The following is a 17,993-nucleotide window of genomic DNA, read 5'->3' as shown; positions in this document are numbered from 1 at the left end:
AGCCGGCCGAGGGAGCTCCTCCTCGGGTCAAAGTGTGAGTGAGGAGCCGGTCAGAGAACCGTGTCCTTTTATGGTCCAAGTGTCCAATGTGGGAAAGTTTGGACTGAAGAAAAAAACAGATGAGTGCGTCATAGATAGATAGATGGATGGAGAAAGAGAGAGAGATGGATAGAGAGAAGATAGATAGATTGATAGAGAGATGGATGGAGAGATAGATATATAGAGAAGATAGATAGATAGAAGATATATATATAGAGAGAGAGAGAAGATAGATAGATAGAAGATATATAAACATATATATATAGAGAGAGAGAAGATAGATAGATAGAAGATATATAAACATATATAGAGAGAGAGAGGGAAGATAGATAGATAGATAGATAGATAGATAGATAGATAGGTAGATAGAAGATATATATATATAGAGAGAGAGAGAGAAGATAGATAGATAGAGAGATAGATAGAAGATATATATATAGAGAGAGAGAAGATAGATAGATAGAAGATATATAAACATATATATATAGAGAGAGAGAAGATAGATAGATAGAAGATATATATATAGAGAGAGAGAGAGAAGATAGATAGATAGAAGATATATATATATATAGAGAGAGAGATAGAAGATAGAAGATGGATGGATAGAAAGACAGATAGATTGATAAACAGAATTTCCTTCGGGATCAATAAAGAATCTCGCTATCTATTTAGATGGACGGACAGATAGAGAGAGAGAGAGACAGAAAGATTGTACACACTTGAATACACACACACACACACACACAGAGAGAGACAGAGAGAGGACAATAATAACCTGGTGTCATTGTGTTGTGTGGACAGCCTCAGCCAATCAGAACACAGATACTCTGGGTGGAGGAGGTCCACCCACATGTCCACAGTTCACTGTGTTGTTCTAAAGGAGGAGCTCCTGTCACTCATCTGTGTTTACATCAGCTGAGACAAATCCACAGATCAAGAATCAATCATCTGATTTCATTTCAATCGTGTGTGTGTGTGTGTGCGTGCGCTCTGTCAGTAAACTCCAGATGAATAAAGGTTTGAATGCAGCTCGTCCTCCAGTTGAACTTGTGAGCAGGAGACGCAGCAGAGACTCGTGAGGACAGAAACAAAGATTCATATTTTTAGACTCAAACATCTCAATGATCCTTTAATCCAGAATCCCTGTGATGAACAGAGTCTCTGCTGCTTCCCATGACCTCGTCGTCCAAACGTCTCTGAGCCGAGTCATGCACATAAATATACACATCGAGGCTGGACCCACCTCCTGAAGGGTCCGGGGCCAATCAGGAGCTGTCGGACCTGCGTTACACACCAGAGTCATCGTTTCCACAGAAACCAGCGAGGACTGAAGATCGATCTGTTGATGATCAGATTAGAACTGATCCAGAAACAGTTTTTACTGTTTCATTCACTGAAACATCTTCAAAACCTTTTAAAGACTTTGTGACTGGTCAGAGCTAGAGTTAGAGCTAGAGCTAGAGTTAGAGCTAGAGCTAGAGCTAGAGTCAGAGCTAGAGTTAGAGCTAGAGCTAGAGTCAGAGCTAGAGTTAGAGCTAGAGGAAGAGCTAGAGCTAGAGTTAGAGCTAGAGCTAGAGTAAGAGCTAGAGCTAGAGTTAGAGCTAGAGCTAGAGTAAGAGCTAGAGCTAGAGTAAGAGCTAGAGCTAGAGCTAGAGTTAGAGTAAGAGCTAGAGCTAGAGTTAGAGCTAGAGTTAGAGCTAGAGTTAGAGCTAGAGTTAGAGTTAGAGCTAGAGCTAGAGCTAGAGTTAGAGCTAGAGCTAGAGTTAGAGCTAGAGCTAGAGCTAGAGTTAGAGCTAGAGCAAGAGTTAGAGTTAGAGCTAGAGTTAGAGTTAGAGCTAGAGTTAGAGTTAGAGTTAGAGCTAGAGTTAGAGCTAGAGCTAGAGTAAGAGCTAGAGCTAGAGTTAGAGTTAGAGCTAGAGTTAGAGTTAGAGCTAGAGCTAGAGTTAGAGCTAGAGCTAGAGTTAGAGCTAGAGCTAGAGCTAGAGTAAGAGCTAGAGCTAGAGTAAGAGCTAGAGCTAGAGTTAGAGCTAGAGTTAGAGTAAGAGCTAGAGCTAGAGAAAGAGCTAGAGTTAGAGCGTTAGAGTTAGGCGGTTAGGGAATCTGTTATGTTGATAAGTGTCCTCACTAAGATAGAAGTACAAACGTGTGTGTTGCTGTGAATGAGCTGCTGTAAAACCTCAGGATTCAAACCCTCCACTCCGACCTGCCTCCTACCACGATGCATTGTGGGTGCTGCTACCGCTGCTGATGCTTTCCGGTCGTTTGTTTGCATCGAAACAACAAAAACAAACTGAAGGTCAAAGGTCAGAGAAGCAGAAATGACGTTTGAATAAAAACATTCATTAATAAAAGGTTTACTGTTTGTACGGAGGCTCAGTTCTGCCAGAAAGATTCAAATAAACAGACATTTAGTAAAATAATTATTATAAGTTATAAGTTAAATTACTGGAACATTCAAATACACATTTTAACATTTACCCCAAAAAATATCAGAGACAAACTCAAAAGGTCTGAGTCATGAAACCTGATTTTTATCTGATCTTATTTTTGACAGAAACATTATTTTGATCATTTTATTCTTTAAACAAGATTTCACTGTGAAGAGATGGAGAAAAAACTGAATCAACAAATATATGTAAGAAATATAAAATCTTTATTTATTAATGATGAATGTTAAAGAGGATCTGTTTGTTTATGTTTGTCTCACACACATATTCACACACACACACACACTCATTCACACACACACACACACACACACACACACACACTCAGATACACACAGACACACACACACACACACACTCAGCAGCTTGAAGAAAACATCTCAGCTTCATGTCGATTTCTTGTCAAACGTTTTCCCAGATCAGGGTTTTTTTCCCATGAGCCTCAGCAGCTGACTCATGTCTCGTACGACGCTGCTTCATGATCCGTGTCAGATGCGTGTGGAGGAACTTCGATCCTTAAACATGTGAAAGGGTCAAAACAGTAAAGCTGAATATAAGTGAGAAACTTATTCAGTTAAAAATCTTTAATTTACAGATGATTATTCAGAAACTGTCGAGTGAAGAGACGTCTCTCTGTCCAATCACAGCTCAGTATTTCCTCTGTCAGCAGATGAAGTTTCTCTGTCTGTTCTTTGTCTTCGCAGCAGAAATGTCATGACTCTGGTCTTTTTGCTTCTTTTATGAGAAAGATGTGAGTACCTGTGTTTTCCTTATGTTTGGATTTGTGTTCTGAGTTTTCAGTTTTATGTTGTCGTTTGACTCCTGGACTTCCTGTCTTCATTAGTTTCACCTGTCCTGTGCCACCTGTCTCTAGTTTGTCATCAGTTCAGTCCGGATTTAAGTTTCTGTGCTTGCCTCAGTCTTCGTCGGCTCGTTGTTCGATGTCTCCCTCATTCCCTCAAGTAAGTTCTCTAGTGTCTGCCTTGTTTCTGCTGTGAGCATGTTTGAGTTAACTGCTTTTAGGATTTAGATTGTTTTCTGTTTAGACCTTCCTGAAATGAAAGAACACTTTTTTTCAGCATTTTCCACCTGCTCCTTTAACCATCACAAGGAAAGTGAACAGAGACGTTTTGGCTGAATTCAGCTGAGGCGCAGAGTTTCCACCAATCAGAGCGAGGCCGGATCCATCGCAGGTCATTTAACACATGAGCTTCAGATTCTTGATGTTTTTACTGAGTCAGTGAACGTTTCACATCTTTAAATCTTTTTAAAAACACTTAGTCGAAATCATTAATTTCTAATTATGAATGTTTGTATAAAGAGTTTAAACTGTAATGATATGGAACATAAGTGTCATGAAAACAGGTTCAGTTAAAACATCTCAACGAGTTGTTGGTTCACCAGAAGGTCGACGTGAACAGTCGACTGGTTTCAGATCACATGAAGTCATAAGACAAAAGAATGAGTCTCACATGATACAGTCACATGACTGTATATAAAGACTAACAGTGTATAAAGACCATTGTATATGAATAATCAGTGTCTCTCTGAAGCTTCTGGTTTTCTGCTCTGACCTTTGACCTCTCTGCAGAGACCAGCTTCCATAGAAGGAGTGGCTCCCTCTCTGGTGGACGGGGATTATTTCGGGGGTTGTGATTTATCTTTGAATGTCTCTGTTACTCGGCCTCAGTCTCTAAAAACAGCAGAATCAGAGTTATGAGTGATTTATGAACCACAGAGATAAAAATGGCAGCGTGTCCCTTTAAATTTCACATTCCTGGAATCACAGCTGTGACCGGAGGAGACGACTCAACAACGTTCATTCATGACGACGAACATTCACTGTTTGATTCTGACAGTTTATTATGGAGCAGAGGCTCAACAATCATAAACTGTTTTCAGATGAAAGTTTCACTTTGTTTACTTTCACATTAAAAATGTAGAAGACTGATGAAGAGCCTTCAGGAAAAAGCTTTTGTTGCATTCAAGTGAAAAACTGCAGAATAAATCAATTGTTATGAGATTATGACGACACACTTTGTGTATTTTCAGGTAGTAAAATTGTTTTGTTGAAGTTAAATGCTCAGAAAATTATAATTTCTAATAATTATACCAACAAGAATGACCAAATTGAAACCACAATGATGAGAAATAAAACAAACAAAAGGATAATTATTATTAGAGAATTGTTATTTCGCAATAAAAGAACCTAGAGCTGTCAGAGCTTTGTGTCTAATCTGCTCTGACGCCCACTGAGAAAATAAAGTGATGATAAATCATGTGGAGCCTGTTTCAAGGTTCAGGTCCGCACTTTTCTCTGAACGTGTTTAATGAAGAGACTAAATGTGAAATGAACCTCTGAGTGAATGTGTATAAACAGTAACTGTTGAAGGACAGAGACGAAAATAGACGTAAAATAAACTTTGCATCATAAAATGTGGAGGAACATCAACACGAGTGAGTCGCTCTGAAGACTGTGAAGTGTTTCAAGAGTTTCCATTTCAGAAGATTAAACACACGACTGTCGACGAGACATCTGGTTCAGCAGCTGCAGTTTGGTCTGAGTCTGAGGACACAAGGAGATGACAAGAGAAGGACGAGGACACAAGAACTCAAAGGAGGAGGAGACAAAGACAAGAAAGCTTGGACATGAGGAGATGAGGACGAGGACACAAAGACATCAGGAACGGTATACAAAGACAAAGAGACTAGAAAGATGAGACGAGGACGAGCAAATGAGAATCAAGTGACAAGGACACAGGGAGACAAGGATGAGGAGACGGGGAGACATTCATCTGTGTCCTCTTTTTAATTCAGTCGGTCGTGCTCCTGATGATTTTAGAAACTGATCAGATCCATTTATTCAATATGAACGAGTGTGAGCACGTCGCTTCATGCCTGTTGTCACGGAAACGTCTGATATGTTCTCCGTGTCTCCTCCCCCGTCTCTTTGTCCATTTATCAAACCTTCGTGTCCGGTCCACTCCAGCTCACATTAGCATCCAGCTAACACCAGTCAATGGTTCAAGTACACGACTGATGCTAATTACATTATGTTAATATGGAGGGCTCTCGCTGAGCAGCAGCTGCTAACAGGCTAATTAGCACGATGGTGAAACGCTCAAACTGATAATTAACATTTTCACTGAATGAGTCAGAAACAGAAACAAAGGCTCAGAGTGAAAACTGGTTTTTAAAGGAGACACATTCTGCTCATCATCATGTGAATCAGTGTTGTGACTGTAACATGTCTTCATGAATCTCTGTCCTCAGACTGTCCATCTCAAACACGTATCTCCTGTCTCTTTAAGATCATCTCCATGTTCCTCCAGACGAGTGATGAAAGCTACGTGCAACGTGAGGTTGGGACCATAAGAAAAACATTTTCCCGAACTTCCCATCAGCCCCAGAGATGTGACAAGTCTGATCAGACATTTATTTTGTCTCAACTACAAACTCCATCCTGTCAGAGTCATGGAGCTGGTGACGGGGGGAGCTGTCGTCATGGTAACAGACGATAACATGACATCAGCAGGCACTAAGTCTTCAGTTTGAAGCTTCAAGTCTGAAGGTGACGACATCCTGGTGTCACACACACTCACACACACACACACACTCACACACACACTCACACACACTCACACACACACTCACACACACACACACCTCCTGCAGACACTTTGTTCTTGTTGATGTTCAGAAACACAAATTACATCTGAGTGTTGTTTAGTATCAAGTCAGAGCAGATGTGGCCTGTTGTTTTTATAGAGCAGGGACACACACAGATGTTTGAGGATGTGAACAGATGTTTAAAGGTGCGAACAGATGTGAACAGATGTTTGAAGGTGTGAACAGATGTTTGAAGGTGTGAACAGATGTTTAAAGATGTGAACAGATGTTTGAGGATGTGAACAGATGTTTGAAGGTGTGAACAGATGTGAACAGATGTTTGAAGGTGTTAACAGATGTTTGAGGATGTGAACAGATGTTTAAAGGTGTGAACAGATGTGAACAGTTGTTTGAAGATGTGAACAGATGTTTAAAGGTGTGAACAGATGTTTAAAGGTGTGAACAGATGTGGATCTTTCTGTTGAACTTAAATACGACGTTTGAGTCTCAGCTTCATGTTGGAGCTCAGACGATCATGTGATCATGTGATCATGTGACCTCTTCAGTATGTTGAGTCAACACATCATGTTTTCATGTTTCTTCTGCAGGAATGTGATGAAACAAGAATCATATTCAATTCAATTTTATTTATATAGCTCCAATTCATAATTTACATTATCTCAAGGCACTTTACATTTAAAGGTCAAGACCTTAAAACAATATTAACATAGAGAAACCCAACAGTTCCCACAATGAGCAAGCACAGGCGACTGTGGAGGAAAAACTCCCTCATTAACAGGGAGAAACCTCTGGCAGAACCAGGCTCAGTGTGGGCGGTCATCTGCCTCGACCGGTTGGGGTGAGGAAAGAAAAGGAAGGGGGGAGGAAAGGAGAGATGGGTGGAGAGCGGGGGAGAGAAGAGAGAGATGAGGTGGAGAGAGAGAGACCGGGAACAATTTGGCACCATCAGTATCAGGGCTGACTATAACAATAACAATGTATAGATCTACAACATGACTAGATATATTAATGAATTACTGAGTTATTGTAATTAATGATGACAATGGTGATGGTGGTCGTTGTTGTCCTGCAGTCCCGGTGCCGGAGTTATCTGAAACGAGATAGAGAGAAGAGCCAGAGGGACTATGGGAGGACAAAGTGACACTTTGACATGATGACATGTTAAAATAAATAAATAAATAAATAAAGAGGTGTGGGGGGGCAGAGAGACAGAGGGAAGTGAAGAAGTGCTCAGTGCATGATGGGCGTTCCCCCAGCAGTCTAAACCTATAGCAGCACAACTAAGGGATGGTTCAGGACTCACCTGATCCATCCCTAACTATAGGCTTTGTCAAAGAGGAAGGTTTTTAGTTTTACTTTAAATGCTGAGACAGTGTCTGCCTCCCGAACCCAGAGTGGGAGCTGGTTCCACAGGAGAGGAGCCTGATAGCTAAATGTTCTACCTCCTGCTCTCCTCTTACAGACTCTTGGAACCACTAGAGAGCCTGTGTTTTGGGAACGAAGTGATCTACTTGGATAATAAGGTGTTATCAGCTCTTTGATATATGAAGAGCTTGATTGTTGAGGGCTTTAAAAGTGAGGAGCAGGATCTTGAATTATATCAGACCAGAAATACCCCGGGATGTTTTCACTGTAGGCAGAGTGTGTGTGTGTGTGTGTGTGTGTGTGTGTGTGTGTGTGTGTGTGTGTGTGTGTGTGTGTGTCTGTGTGTGAGAGAGAGAGTGTGTGGCTGCTGCTGACCTCTAGTGGTCAGACCAGGGACAGAGAGTTATGATACATCAGTAAACAGGATGTTGAAGAAACAGACATGAAGCTGACGTGTCTCTGATGTTTGACTGAAACAGCTGAGATCAAATCTGTGAATCTGCACAAAACACCTGAGTCTGTTGTTTAAACCACAAAGAACAAAAAACACCGGAGTCAATTCTAGAAAAGACTTTTCTGCTTCCAGAGTTTATTCTGGAAGAATAAATCACATATTTCTGACATATCAACATGATGTGGAACAAACTCTGTTCTTTGTTACTCTAAATTATTTCAGACGTGTTTCAAAACTTCAGTCTATAAATATCAGGACTTTGGAAAAAGGGAAGTGAAATGAATGAGTTGTCCATCTGTCGTGTGTCTGTCGCCCGTCTGTCGTCTGTCTGTCGTCCATCAGTCTGAAACACAACAACATGCTGTCGCTGCTTCTCCACATGTTCACCTGCATCTGTGTCCTCACAGGTGAGTGTCAGTCTGATTCACAGGTGTCCATCATTGTTTACAGTTTGAGTTTGATTACAGCAGCACCTGGTGGACATTGGACTAAATGCAGCTTGTGGAATGTAATTTCATACACACACACACACATACATTGTTATAACACGTGTGTGTGTTTCTTTTAGCACCGGCCTGTGTGTCGCCTGTCACCACGGAGACAGTGGTGGGCATAGCCGGGCGGAGGGTGATGCTGCCATGTCGGTCGGAGGCAGTGAAGCAGAGCGGTGTGGAGGTGTGCTGGGGGAGGGGGGAGCCGTCACTGTTCACCTGCCACAACATTTTGATCAACACGGCCGGAGACAACGTCTCATACAGGAAGTCGTACAGGTGAACAGGGTTGTCATGATGAAAACAACTATCACTGAACTAAATCCTTGATTACGATACTAATTTATTTTTGTAATCAGACAGAAGTTAAATTACATTAAATTACATGTAATCCATTACTACCCTGTGTATTAACTCAGATGCTCCTCAAGGAAGTATTCTGGAGCCCAGTGTGTTTCCTGTTTCCTCACCCTCTCCCCCTCTTCAGGTACTCTCTGTCCTCCACCTCCTCTCTGTCCATCTTCCCCTCTCGTCCATCAGACTCTGGTTTCTATCACTGCAGAGTTCAGCTGCCCGGTCTGTTCAATGACCAAACTGCCACCATTCTCCTCATCATCATCAGCCGTATGTTCACTTATTCACCATCAGTTCATCCGTTAGTTTCACCATGACAACCAGAATCTGCTCATCTCCCGTCTGTCGTTCTGCAGCTCGCTCTACGGTCTCTGACGACGAGGACGCCGAGGACCTGAACGCACCACACACTGCCACCGGTAAGTATGGGTCTGACACTGATGCTGGTTAAGCTACAGGAGCCCTGAGTGGACACAAAGGTGTCCACTTCCTCCCACTGTACGAGGAGATAAAATATCCACGCTGCCATCTTGTGTTGATGACATCATTTGGATTCAGAGGCTGTGTCTGAAATCACCCACTTATTTATTATTACCATTGTCGGATTATGACGTCGTACAACGTCGGACAGTAGAAAACCTGACAGTTTATTTTACAGTTAGTAGTGAGTGATTTCGGACACAGTCAGAGTCTCTGCAGTAGTGATCATGGAGCGGAGCCGCAGTATCAATGTCCCGCCCATACACACATTCAACCAATCAGGAGTAAGTCCAAAAAAAACATCTTTGGTTTGGTCCATGTCCCGTCTGCTACCACGGAGGACGAGGAGTTTATGACATTTACTGCAGCCAGCCACCAGGGGGCGATCCATATTATTTTGTTGCTGTTGTCCTTCTTCATCCATTGTCTTTGGTCAGTGTGTTCTGGCTCTGAGCTGCCCTCTAGTGGTCAATGTCAGTACAGGGGCAGAAGCGGCACAATGACATAATCAACATTTCAATCAACTTCTCTCTGAAACTGAAAACACACGAGTGAAACATCGTTGACTGTTTGTTTGTTTGTTTGTTTGTTTGTTTGTTTTCACCTGTTTCCCAGGTGACACAATACGATGCCTGACAGAAGAACGACGAAGTGATGTCACCAACCCCACAGAGCCAATGGTGGCGCTGGTTCAGGTACTAACCAGCAAGACGATTATTTTCATCGTCCGTGTGTCCAGAATGATTTTCTTTAACCATCAGAGGTTCCTGTTGATATATCGTTCAATGTATTCATTAAAAAAGACAAACAACAGACGTCAAGGTCTCAGGTCTCTCAGAAGAGTCAACATGTTTGTTGTTTGTTGACAGTCACATGCTCAGCAGCCGGTGGACAGTTTGCAGACGTTCATTGGAAACACACTGAGACTGTCCTTCATCATCTTCATCCCCATGTTGCTGCTGACTGCTGCCTACAGTCAGTACCCCCCCCACACACACACTCACACACACATGACCATAACATGATCAGGATAAACGTGTTGCTTCATCATTTCACGTGTGTGCAGGAGTGTGGAGGTGGAGCCAGAGACCAGAAACTGACAGGGGGCTCAACCAATCAGAGGAGGAGGAGGGACACACCTCAGTGTAGACACAAGCAGTGTTTGTGTGGTTACCTGAGTTACCTGAGTTTTCAGGCAGGATTCTGCAGAGAGTTGTGTTACGTCTTTGTGGTTGTTTTGTTTCTTTGTTGTGTTGTTTTGTGGTTGGTTAAATTCACACTCTTCATGTTCGTATGAATATATTGAATCTTCTATGTCTGTTGGTAAACTCATGTATAACAAGTAGAAACTGTGTTTTCAGTGATTCAAACACCAGGGGGCGCTTTAAACCCTGAAATAAAGACCATGTGCAGCAGCGTCCTGTGTCATCATTAATCAATTACGTGATCCTCCAGTTTCACGGCGGTAACACTGTCTGAACAGCAGGGGGAGACACTGTCCACAGAACTGTTGTTGCCTGTCTGCTTCAGCGGGAGTAAACTTTTCTAGTTCACCTGTGACTTTACCTGAAAATGAACATCTGATCTATAGAATAATAATAATAACAATAGTAGTGATATAATAAAATGCTGCTGCTGTTGTTGTGAACATTAAAGTCTCTGTTGTTGCTGTTTATCTATTTAAAAGTTCCAATAATCTCTGTCTGTAGAACATATGTTAAGAACTTCTAGACCTTTTCCTGGCTTGATATGGTGAATCCGGGTGGAACCGGGTGGAACCGGGTGGAACCCAGGACACACGTTGATATCTGCTGTAGTTTGTTTTTCAGACGCTGAAGTCGAGCAACAGAGACGGATCTGAAGCGGTTACAACGCAAAAATACTCAGTTTCTGGGAGGCAAGTTACATCCGTACTGGTTTCGAATTAAATATATATTTTCTATTTTCTCTTGTCCTCGTGAGCTTGTGGTTTGGATGAGGGAAGTCTTGAACACATGGGCTCAGGGCAGACTGAACCAATGAAACATCAGCTTCATGACTTGGCTTCTGACAACACATGCAAACGTTTAATTTTTTACAGTGTGGAGTTCAGTGTTCTCAGGAAATGAAACTCTGAGTCCGAGCTGCGCCGACAGGAAGCAGCATGTGTCAAATGTCACCACCAGTAAATAAGGTGCTGTCCACAACACATTTGTCCTACTGTTCAAATTACAACATGAAGAAGTGAGGTGAAGAGTGATGCTACTAGCTGTTAAAGATGCCACGACATTGGATGGAAACATTTGTAAACATCATGCCTGGTTCTAGTGTCTGAGAAGGGACATCCTGACTCCAGGCCAACAGCACTGACCTGTCACATAATGAAGGTCATGGAGAGACTGGTCCGAGCACACCTCAGCCCACCAGTGTCCTCATCACAAGACCCCCCACAGTTTGCAAATCAGTCCTGTGTCGGTGTGGAAGGTGCAATAATATGTCTGCTGCAGAAGTCATACTCCTCCCTGGACAGACCCAACACTGCAGTCCAGATCATGTTCATCGAGTTCTCCAGCGACTTCAATACCTTCCAACCCAAACCGCTAAAGGTGAAATTGGAGGACATGCAAGTGGATGCTCCCCTGGTCACACGGATCGATAGCCACCTGATGGGCAGACCACAGTTTGACACTGCAAAGCTTTGTGTCTGATTCCCCCAGGCAACTGTGCTATATCTCCCTTCCTCTTCACAACCTACACTGCAGACCTCAGACGAGTCATCTACAGAAATGTTCTCATGACACAACCATAGTGGCGTGTGGACAGGAGCATGAGTACAGAGACCCGGTTGATCTATTTGCGACTTTGTGCGCAGAATCAATAAGCTCCAACCTTCTCCAGTCTGCATCAGAGGGACTGATGTGGAGACAGTCCCATCGTAGAAGTACCTGGACATGAAACTTCTTCATCACCCCAACTGGTCCCGGCAGAGGCCGTCCACACAGAGCCCGGTTCTGCCGGAGGTTTCTTCCACCTGGGAGTTTTTCCTCCCCGCTGTTGCTCATGCTTGTTCGGAGTGGAACAAGTTGGATTTTGTGTTTCTTAAGATCCTGGACTTTTGTGTAGCACCCTGAGACAAGTGTTTGTTGTGATACCGTGCTATATCAATACATTTGATTGATTGATTGATTGAAACTGGATGATAAGCTGGAATGAGCTCTACTTCCTGAGGAGGCTCAGGTCCTTCAATGTCTGTTTTCAACTCTGGAGACTGAACCTGTGAGTAAGGAATAAAGTTTAGTTAGTTGGTTGGTGCGCTAGTTAACTGGTTAGTGAGTGAGTTAGTTAGATAGTTAGTTAGTTAGATAGATGGACAAGACAATTTCTCTTCTCCTCTAGTTTATTTTCATATGACTGTGTTGACCTAAAGGAGGAAACGTTTTACAGTGTGTGTGCAGCTGTGGTGACTCACAGCAGTTGTGTGTTTAAATGTGTGTGTTAGTGTGCGATGCTGCTTTGCCATCATGAAGCTGCTGCTGCTGCTCGCTGTGCTCTCAGGTACGTGTGTTTTCACACCTTCATCAGTCTCCGGTCGATCAGCTGTCTGGTTTTAGTTCATGTCATTTATTTGTAAAATCTTTTCTCCTCTGACAGTTTGACTCAGTTTTCTTCTTCGTGTTGATGGGTTTTCATCATTATGTGTATGTTTGTTATCATGATGTCACAGTGATGAAAGTAGAGACTTCTCCCTCATATTTCAATACGATAAATCCAACATCAGCCGACAATGAACCACGAGATGCAGTTTTTATTTGTATCTTCACCACAAACACAGAGACACTGTTTTCAGATATGAACTTAAAAGTACAGTGTGTAGAATTTAGTGACATCTAGTGGTGAAGTGTCATATTGCAGCTGAAAGTATTTAAATACTTTATATTTAAATATAAAGTATTTTAATATAAAGGGTCTTTTCTGGGGTAAAGAAAACTACAATTCATACAATTTAGATAAAACGAACTCGTGAAAACATCATGAGGATTATTCTGATAATAGAAGATTTCTGTCAATAGATCCGTTCACCTGAATCTTACTCACTGGAGCTTTAAGTCCATGTTTCTTGAAGTGTTCTGCACATTTTCCTGCAAAACATCTGGAACCTTCTCAGTGAGCGAGTGGGCGTGTCTCTGAGGTTTCCAACACGTGACGGACGTGAAACTGAAGAACACAAATGTCTCAGGATGAAGAAGAGGAGCCGGACACGTAGAAGACGAAGACGTCCACTTGGAAAGACGAGGAGGTTCCAGATGTTTTGGTGATGAGGGCCGACGCCGTGTGGACGAGCTGTAAACAACACTGAATAATTTAGACGTTAGTCCCGCCTCCTGCTGCTCTACAGGCTCCGCCCCTCACCTGAATGCCCCCACATGTTCCTGTTGTTGTGAACGAGTCGACGATCACACACACTGACTACACAACATGACTACACAACATGACTACACAACATGTCTACACAACATGACTACACAACATGACTACACAACATTTTACACAGTTCGTGTCTGAAAGAAACTAATGTAAACTGCCCCAAAGAGTAAATTCCGTCTATGTTTGTGTCCTCAGTTGGTGAAGGTGACAACAGTGCCAGAGTTGCAGGCCGAGCAGGTGACAACGTCACTCTGTCCTGTCACTACAACGTGACGACTAACGGGTTTCTGTCAGTTTGCTGGAATCGAGGAACGTTATCAGCATTTAAGTGCAACAATCCGCTCATCGCTGTAGACAAGCTGAGGGTGAGAGAGGGCAGCAGAGTGTCCAGCAGGTATCAGCTGCTGGGACAGCTGCACCAGGGGAATGTGTCCCTGACCATTCTGAATGTCACAGAGACAGACACTGGACCATACGGCTGCAGAGTTGACATCCCCGGCTGGTTCAACGATGACAAACACCACTTTGATTTGACTGTTGACTCAGGTGAGACAGGAACCTCAGGGGTGGGGCGTGCAGCGTTAATTGGTCGAGGACATCATCGTTTTTATTTCAGTCATACAAAATCTGTTTCTTTACTTCAAGTAGTTTATTTCGGGTGTTTTGAATAAACTTTGTTACTTCGTCTCTTTTCTGATCGACGGCAGCTAGATGTGAATCTCTTCCATGTTTACTATAGTCCTTTACATTACGCCACCTGGAGGACGGGGGTGGAACAGCTCAGTAGCCGTCAGTTGTTCATGCATCAGCCAAACATTCCTCTGATCTTTATGTGATTCCAAAGTGGTTAAGGTCTGAAACAACCTTTTACAAGTCTACCGACTGATCACGATGTCACATGATATTACGATACAAAGGTTTTTCTGGAGCTTCAGACCAGGAGGGGATCTTCCCTTCCACCAAACATTATAACACACTCGAGGAAAGAGACAGTGATGCTTCATGTTGTGTGTTGATGTTTCAGCTCCACAGACGACCACATCAGGGAACTCAGAGACGTCAACAATGCAGACAACAGACACACACACTGCAGGTCCTCCAACACACACACACACACACACACACACACACACACACACACACACACACACACACACCAAGGTTATTATAGTTTGGAAATTTTCATTAGTTTTTAGTTTTTTTTAGTTTTTTTAATTCAGTTTAGTTTCAGTTTAGTGTTTATTTAGTTGTAGTCTTAGTTTTAGTTTTTCCAGGTATTAAGAGAAAGCCTTGACTTGTAGAAGCTGAAACAGGATGAAACAGGACAGGCAGTAATCGAGGGAGAAAATGAAGCTGAATTTATCTGCAATTCAGTTTAGTTTTAGTTAGTTTTGCATTGTTCATTGCAGTTTTTATTTCGTTTTTCGGTTTTTTTTGTAAGTTTTTATTTTTATTTCAGTTAACTAAATTATGTTTTCATTGCTAGTTTTGGTTTTATTCTTAGCTTTCGTTAACTATAATAACCCTGACACACACACACACACACTGAATGATGGAGCCTCATCGTCTGCTTTCATTTCCTCGTCCCACAGGTCACATGAACGCCACAGAAACCGTCCTGAGTTCCACCTTTAGCAGCATCATCAGAGTGAGAAATAATGATTAACTTTTGATGCTAAGGCTAAAAATTATTATTGCACAAGAAATTCAGCGTGTGTTTCTGTGTGTGTGTGTGTGTGTGTGTGTGTGTTACAGCAGCCTGAAAGCAGCAGTTTGACTGTGGCTGTGGTGTATGTCTTGTTCGGGTTGATAGTTTCAACCACAGCGAGCGGAGCCGCCATACTCGGTAAGTTCAGTCCGTAAGGCATTCCTCGCCTCAGTGATCGGTTCATTGACGTCAGCCCTGCGCTCAGTCGACCATGATGGACGTGACAGAGTCACATGACATTAAAATGTATTAACAGCAGAATTTAATAAACAATTTCCTCCAGTCAGATGATTTTATTACTTTTGAAGAATCTCCACATTATCAGTTTGAGAGAGATAAAGAAAATGAAATAAATAATCAATATGAATGTGAATAGATTTGTGTCTGGAGTTCAGATTTAAAGCATCAATGCTAGAACAGTGTTTCTTCTTCAGGGTTGTGTAACAAAGACTTCCTGTTGTTTCTGCTGATTTTGTTACAGTGAGAAAATGGATGGGACTCCACAAAGTGTAAGTTTCATTATTAGACTGAAATTGAGAAACACATTTGAACTTTTCTTTTCCTGTCCTGGAAATTGCGCTGTAATACAAATGGTTGGTGCTTCTCTCTGTTGTAAACGTCAGCAGTTTGACCTCAGGGTGGGGAACATTTTAATTTCGCAATCCACGTAACCACTGCACCGCCTCAGTCATTTCAGCATTGTCTTCACAACATTCAGCACAGTGGTGTTTGTCAAACTGAAACTCAGAGACGAGAGGAAACCATTAGGCAGAGATCTTTTTTCTTTTTCTGATGCTTTGAATTAAAACCATGTTAAAGGAGAAATATCCTGTTTGTGTTCAGGTTGATTATTTTAATTGGCTTTATGACTGTAAAATGTTTTCATGCTCTAATGTTCAGAAAACACTTCCTTCAGATTGTCCATTGCTGCAGCTCCTTTCTTCAGCCTCCGTCTCAAACACTTGGATTTAGCCGAACTGAAAAAAGGCACAACAAGAACAAATTTAACAAAATGTCAGAATTCAGAACTATCTGAAAATATCTGAAATACTGTGCCCCAATTGAGAGGCAGCCTCCATCAGAGGACACAGTCTACACAGCACATAGAGGAGATGGTCTCAGTGAGACAAGTGGACTATGAAGATCAAACCGAAATAGACATTCTCGTCTACAAAGGATTTCCGACATCTGTCGCAAGCTTGTCCCACCTTTGCATCATTAGCTACTTTAAGTGGCTTGTTAGCTTCTGCATGCAGTGAATCCTGGGATCCGTTGACCCGAGAAGGCTCCACCTGTCGGATGTTTCGTTGTTCAGGAATGGTAGACCTTATTTCTTGGCTGCATTTGAAGGAGCCTTTAAAATGAGACTGTGATGTAATCAGTTTATTACGCAGCCTGCGAAGGTGACACCTGAAATGAGACACAACAACTCAAGTGTATACAACATCCCAACTCAACTTTCAAACTCTAGTGGAAATCCCTAGAATTTCTACATGTTTACATTAGCTGTTAGCTCACTGATGCTGTTCCAACCAGTCTTTGATAATATCATCAGGACATTTTGGTGAAATAATAATGTAAAGCTACTTTTTCTTTGTCTCTCAGGCGTCAGCAGCAGCAGCTCAACGGTTCTGTACAGTTCAGTCTGTCCGGGCTGCAGAGCCAAAGTCGAGAGTCTGTGGTCGACAACATTTATGAGAGAGAAGAAGACGTCAACACAGTTGTGTACGAGTCGTGCCCCTGAAATGTGAAGCCCACTGACCTGCCTGGGGTCAAGTCAACAGACGGACGGACAGAATGTGAACGCAGCATCAGAGAGCATTATGGACATGGACATTCCAGAGCTGTGATGTCACAGTGCTGGACATTTTGTTGAAGGATAGCAACAACATACAAGGCTCATGGGTAATGAGGTGTTGAAAATGAGCGTCAGTGTCTTTACATGATTTCTTGTATTTATCAGATTGTTAATAAAAGTTACAGTTTATCAGAAGGTGACTCGATTAATGACACGATGACGTTGACTCTCGAGAGTTTAACTGTTTAACTGTTCCCACACTAATGAAAGTCAGTTCCAGCAGTTTGTTTCTACTTGTACATAAATAACTAGTTACATGCTCTGATGCTCCGTGTAGAGACAGTCACTGATCTTCTGTAGAGTCAGGATCAGAATTCATTATTGTCTCAAGATTGAGAAATTAACAACATCGCAACAGCAACATAATCAACAAACATGAATAATGAAGAATATAGAGTAAAGATAAGTTAAACAAGATAAGACCCTCTGTCTGTAGAGGAGGTGAGGAGCTTTATGTCTGTCTGTAGAGGGGTGAGGAGCTTTATGTCTGTCTGTAGAGGGGTGAGGAGCTTTATGTCTGTCTGTAGAGGGGTGAGGAGCTTTATGTCTGTCTGTAGAGGGGTGAGGAGCTTTATGTCTGTCTGTAGAGGGGTGAGGAACTTTATGTCTGTCTGTAGAGGGGTGAGGAGCTTTATGTCCGTAGAGGGGTGATGAAGTTTCTATCTGTCTCTGGAGGAGGTGAGGAGCTTTATGTCTGTCTGTAGAGGGGTGAGGAACTGTCTATCTGTCTGTAGAGGGGTGAGGAGCTTTATGTCTGTCTGTA

The 17,993-nt window shown here is 42.3% G+C and overlaps 3 protein-coding genes and 1 long non-coding RNA gene across 8 annotated transcripts; 3 read left to right on the top strand and 1 right to left on the bottom strand.

Annotated features, from left to right (window-relative positions):
* Positions 1–1,188: 1,188 nt before the first annotated feature.
* On the bottom strand, positions 1,189–2,263 carry LOC138404885 (serine-aspartate repeat-containing protein F-like). The gene is made up of 2 exons (XM_069510261.1): positions 2,247–2,263; positions 1,189–2,102 (listed from the first exon to the last, which is right to left on the bottom strand). Exons 1-2 carry the CDS (start codon positions 2,261–2,263, stop codon positions 1,454–1,456), a joined length of 666 nt encoding a protein of 221 aa, XP_069366362.1. The 3' UTR covers positions 1,189–1,453.
* An 861-nt stretch (positions 2,264–3,124) lies between these two features.
* LOC109646740 (uncharacterized) lies at positions 3,125–4,512 on the top strand. Its single transcript, XR_002203938.2, has 4 exons — positions 3,125–3,237; positions 3,331–3,448; positions 3,566–3,679; positions 4,078–4,512. It is a non-coding gene; the product is annotated as an uncharacterized lncRNA (long non-coding RNA).
* Positions 4,513–5,857: 1,345 nt separating this feature from the next.
* LOC109642837 (hepatitis A virus cellular receptor 1-like) lies at positions 5,858–10,676 on the top strand. Of its 2 annotated transcripts, none has more exons than XM_069539444.1 (7): positions 5,858–6,057; positions 8,504–8,705; positions 8,914–9,050; positions 9,137–9,199; positions 9,876–9,955; positions 10,130–10,235; positions 10,327–10,676. In XM_069539444.1, the coding sequence occupies exons 2-7, from the start codon at positions 8,566–8,568 to the stop codon at positions 10,407–10,409; spliced, it is 609 nt and encodes a 202-aa protein (XP_069395545.1). In that variant the 5' UTR covers positions 5,858–6,057; positions 8,504–8,565; the 3' UTR covers positions 10,410–10,676. The 2 variants fall into 2 exon arrangements, with proteins under 2 accessions (XP_069395545.1, XP_019963338.1); XM_020107779.2 differs by lacking the exon at positions 5,858–6,057 and adding an exon at positions 8,278–8,342.
* Positions 10,677–11,458: 782 nt separating this feature from the next.
* On the top strand, positions 11,459–17,365 carry LOC109642836 (hepatitis A virus cellular receptor 1-like). 4 transcript variants are annotated; one of them, XM_020107777.2, is made up of 7 exons: positions 11,459–12,794; positions 13,860–14,210; positions 14,689–14,757; positions 15,257–15,312; positions 15,420–15,510; positions 15,854–15,881; positions 16,978–17,365. In XM_020107777.2, the coding sequence occupies exons 1-7, from the start codon at positions 12,761–12,763 to the stop codon at positions 17,114–17,116; spliced, it is 768 nt and encodes a 255-aa protein (XP_019963336.2). In that variant the 5' UTR covers positions 11,459–12,760; the 3' UTR covers positions 17,117–17,365. The 4 variants fall into 4 exon arrangements, with proteins under 4 accessions (XP_019963336.2, XP_019963337.2, XP_069395544.1 ...); XM_069539442.1 differs by having other exon boundaries at positions 12,654–12,794; positions 15,423–15,510; XM_020107778.2 differs by lacking the exon at positions 15,854–15,881 and having other exon boundaries at positions 12,491–12,794.
* The last annotated feature ends 628 nt before the right edge of the window (positions 17,366–17,993 follow it).

The sequence above is a fragment of the Paralichthys olivaceus genome, chromosome 15, assembly GCF_024713975.1.
Source record: "Paralichthys olivaceus isolate ysfri-2021 chromosome 15, ASM2471397v2, whole genome shotgun sequence".
Classification (NCBI taxonomy): Eukaryota; Metazoa; Chordata; class Actinopteri; order Pleuronectiformes; family Paralichthyidae; genus Paralichthys; species Paralichthys olivaceus.
The sequence above is the reverse complement of the archived record's forward strand: the minus strand, read 5'-3'. Positions and strand labels throughout refer to the sequence as shown.

Coding starts and splice junctions, on each gene's coding strand:
- LOC109642837 (XM_020107779.2), top strand. CDS start 8,294: ATGCTGTCGCTGCTTCTCCACATGTTCACCTGCATCTGTGTCCTCACA. Junction 8,706..8,913: donor TCATACAGGAAGTCGTACAG/GTGAACAGGGTT, acceptor CCCCCTCTTCAG/GTACTCTCTGTCCTCCACCT. Junction 10,236..10,326: donor GCTGCTGACTGCTGCCTACA/GTCAGTACCCCC, acceptor ACGTGTGTGCAG/GAGTGTGGAGGTGGAGCCAG.
- LOC109642836 (XM_020107777.2), top strand. CDS start 12,761: ATGAAGCTGCTGCTGCTGCTCGCTGTGCTCTCAG. Junction 12,795..13,859: donor GCTGCTCGCTGTGCTCTCAG/GTACGTGTGTTT, acceptor TTGTGTCCTCAG/TTGGTGAAGGTGACAACAGT. Junction 14,211..14,688: donor TGATTTGACTGTTGACTCAG/GTGAGACAGGAA, acceptor TTGATGTTTCAG/CTCCACAGACGACCACATCA.